We start from the raw sequence: 3,566 nt of genomic DNA, 5'->3' as shown, positions 1-3,566 counted from the left end.
CCCCACAAGAAAAAAATATAAAGGGGTACCTGAGCTAGAGCTTTGAGAGAGAAAGGGTACACTTGTTAAGAAAGGTTGAAAACCCTTGATCTTAAAAAAAAAAAAAAAAAAAAAAAAAAAAAAAAAAAAAAAAAAAAAGCTTCAGAAATACAAAAAACGATACAATTTCCTAAGTTGTTTTGGAAAGAGGAGGTATAGGAGAAGATTAAAAGTGAAAGCCAGTTCAGTATGAACTGTGGAGAAATTCTTACTTTGCTAGGAAAGTTCAAAATATGCAGAAAGGGCATCAAAAGCAGTTCTGACAACACATTTTAACATGCATTTTCCTCTGTGACCTTTTTGGGATTTCTTCTTAAATATTTCTATACTTAGTACTAAAGAATGATGTCTTAGTATTGTTACCTGTACCTTTGCAACTGCAGTTAGTTTTCAGTGAATATTTTGAATGCAGTTATTTAAAAAGATATTTTAATAGATCAATTTACATAATTAAAAATGAATCTTTCTCCAACATATATAATATGATATAAGCACGAAATTAGTTCATATCATATGGGTATTATACATATCAGTTCATATGTGTTGGGTATTACAAATTGTGTCCCTATCATAGGTGAACCTAAGGATAGCACCAACGCATATAAATTGTATGTACTTGTCAACTGGATATCAGCAGCAGCAATCTGAAACACTTGTGTAATATTTTTCCTCAGCCCATCTAGAATCAGGCAACCACTATATATTAAACATTGGTCTAAAGTATATCAACACTTTTTTCGAAGGCATGCACACATTCTTAGAGTATAAACTCCAGTTCTGTCTACCAGGCTTGTGTAAAGCGGAAAGTATTTGCTTCAGATTTGGAGGGACAGTGGTTTGATTCGGTGATTCAAATCACTATCCCAATTCGATTTGGCCAAATCCAAAGATATTTGGGGCTGAATCTTATTTGGCCATAGTCTATGCAGGCAGGCGCAGGAGCAGCTGGGGGAGCAGCCAGACGAGCCCCAGCTTGAGCCAGCAGCCCCAGGACAAGCCGCTGCTCGCCCAGCTGCACCCCCACTGCGGCAAGGCAGGCAGTACTGACAGCCGCAGGGGCTGAATAGGGATGATTGGGGAGCTGAGGAGAGGGATCAAACCAGGAACTGGGGGGAATGATTGGGGACTGAGGGAACAAACAGGGGCAATTAAGGTAAATTATTCTATTTGAATTGGATCTATGCTGCAGAGGTGTAAATTTACATGAATATAGGATTTCTGTTGCATGCTTTGATAATGTCTGCGTTTTGGCTTTGTTTGAATTTAGATAAAGTTGAAGGTACTATATTGTATGTTCTCTGCTTTGGTTCAGTCTGGTTTTTTTTCCCCTACCTTTTTCATTTTAGGAAATTCATACAAGTTTCAAGCTGGGAATAGAATGAATGCAATGCTCTGGTTCAAACACCTGAGTGCTGCCTGCCAAAGCAACAGACAACAGGTGAGAGCAGTACAGTGAAAAGGACATGTGAGCTGCTGAAGGAAGATCAGCAGTGGCAAATAGTTTGCTCTACATACCTTAAAGTTTGCAAAGAAGACTCAGTAGTAATTGAGCATTTTCTTATGAAAAGCACAACATTCCTGACAGTTAATCTTACATTTGCGTTGATTCTCCTGAATGTCCCCTTTTCTACCTAGGCAAGCCGTTGGTGTTAAATTTAAAAATTCTGTGGACATGAAGCCAGAGGTGGAAGACTCGCCTCAGGCTGGATCCAAACCACAGGATTCCTCTCTGGCCAGATTCACAGGGCAGGCAGCACCTGGAGTTGGGGATTTAGGGCCAGCAGTAGAGGTCCAGCAGGTGCTGGGCAAGTGACAGCTCTATCTGTTCAGCCCTTGTGCACTCCCTTGCTGCCAACGTCCATGTTCAGCAGGGCCCAAACCCCCAAATTCTGTGGCTGGGCCTGGCCTCCAACTTCTGTTGGTGGACCTGTTGTGGACTGTAGCATTCAGTATGAATACTGTAGATCACTGTAGTACTTTGTCAGGTATTGGACATACAGTTTACTTTTTTCAAGTTTTATGTTAATATGTATGTATGTTAATTTAATTACTAAAAAGCACAACAGGCAGCAGCGACCTGAGTAGGATGTGGGGCCTGGGGCAAATCAGCCTGTGGGGCGCCCGAACCCTGGGCGCAAGGAAGCCAGCAGTGGGGGGTGCCAAGCGGCTGGAGGTGGTGGATTTGGCGGGGGAATGTGGGGGTTGCCAAGCAGCCAGAACTGGGAGATTTGGGGTGGGGGATGGTACTGAGTAGCCGGACATGAAGCCGGTGGTAACACGGAGTCACCGTGGCTGCTCTGCCCGACTCCATGGGGCCCCTTAAAGCATGGGGCCTGGGGTGGTTGCCCCGATTTCCCCCCCTCCCCCCCAGCCCAGGATGGCCCTGACAACAGGTATCTATATTAAAGCTCAACATACGTTTAAGTTGCAACAAAAACAAAGGCGAAGCTTCAAAAAAGGGAGAAAGGACCTCCATTCTATCCCATAATAAATCTATACATATCCTTAGGTCTGGGGGAAAAAAATACTGCCTCCTTGGCCCACCATTTTGCTTTCCCTTATTACTCTTCCTTGTCTACATTCATTCATTAATTTCATTATGTAAAATGGTACTGAGTTTTTTGCCTGGCCCTGCACTGTTTTCCTTAAATGGACAGAAGGGGAAACATTGAGTTGTTTCCAAATCTTTGCCCAGGCTTACTCTCAGAAGTGGGAGTGAAGAGTCTCTACTGAGTTTGTGGTGTAAGGAGGCCTGCAGTAGCTCCAAAGCAACATCTTTTCATGAAGATTAGATTCACCAAAAGTCCTCAATTTAATTCCAGTCACCATGGAGTATAAAGCTTATAAATGTATAGTATAAAGCCTGCTGAGAAAGTTAAGCAGTCTTCTTTCTTTAACTTGGGAAAGAAATGGGAGATGATGATGATGCACAAGGTAAAAATGTTGATCTTCCTTCAGCAATTCAGTTTTGTCAGGAGAGTTTGGCAAAAGACTGAAGACTCTAACACTAACTTACTGACATTGTTTGTAATCGGTGCAAGTCAAGTCATGTCTGTCTCAAAGCCTGTATGAATGCTGGTGGGTTGTTTTTGGTTTTGGTTTTTTGGGAGGGGGGGGTCTCTTGTTTTGTTATGTTTTGTTTTTTGATCAACCATCTGACCCCTGTTGACTTCCTGCCCTTTGGGCAAGGGGCTGGACCTGATGATCTCTCAAGGTCCCTTCCAGCCCTAATGTCAACAAAATGTATGAAATAGTAGAGATCTTTCCTGTTACTGCTTTTCAGGCTTCAGTTCTTTGGCTTCCCTTGAGAGAGACTAGGTCTTAGCATCCAGGAGTATACTGGTTCTCTTAATGCCATTGGAGATGGCATTTTAGGACCACATGAGGGTTTTCTGGTGCCGTAAATTAGTCAAGATTATTTATCCTTCTGGTTCTGCTGGATCTGATAGCAGCAAGGACCAGCATATTCTTTGCCCATACTTTATCTCATGGTCCTCCTGACTAATGGGAGCCCGTCTAAACTGTGG

General features: G+C 42.7%; 1 protein-coding gene across 2 annotated transcripts in view; it reads left to right on the top strand.

The window, feature by feature from the left end:
* Positions 1 to 3,566, top strand: part of RALGPS2 (Ral GEF with PH domain and SH3 binding motif 2) — a 218,787-nt gene that overhangs the window by 210,829 nt on the left and 4,392 nt on the right. For both annotated transcript variants that reach the window (XM_006033021.3, XM_006033019.3), the window contains one exon: positions 1,386 to 1,477. In XM_006033021.3, the coding sequence (XP_006033083.1) occupies positions 1,386 to 1,477 (92 nt within the window). The remainder of the gene's footprint in view (positions 1 to 1,385; positions 1,478 to 3,566) is intronic.

The sequence above is a fragment of the Alligator sinensis genome, unplaced genomic scaffold (genome assembly GCF_000455745.1).
Source record: "Alligator sinensis unplaced genomic scaffold, ASM45574v1 scaffold293_3, whole genome shotgun sequence".
NCBI classification, from domain to species: domain Eukaryota; kingdom Metazoa; phylum Chordata; order Crocodylia; family Alligatoridae; genus Alligator; species Alligator sinensis.
The sequence above is the reverse complement of the archived record's forward strand: the minus strand, read 5'-3'. Positions and strand labels throughout refer to the sequence as shown.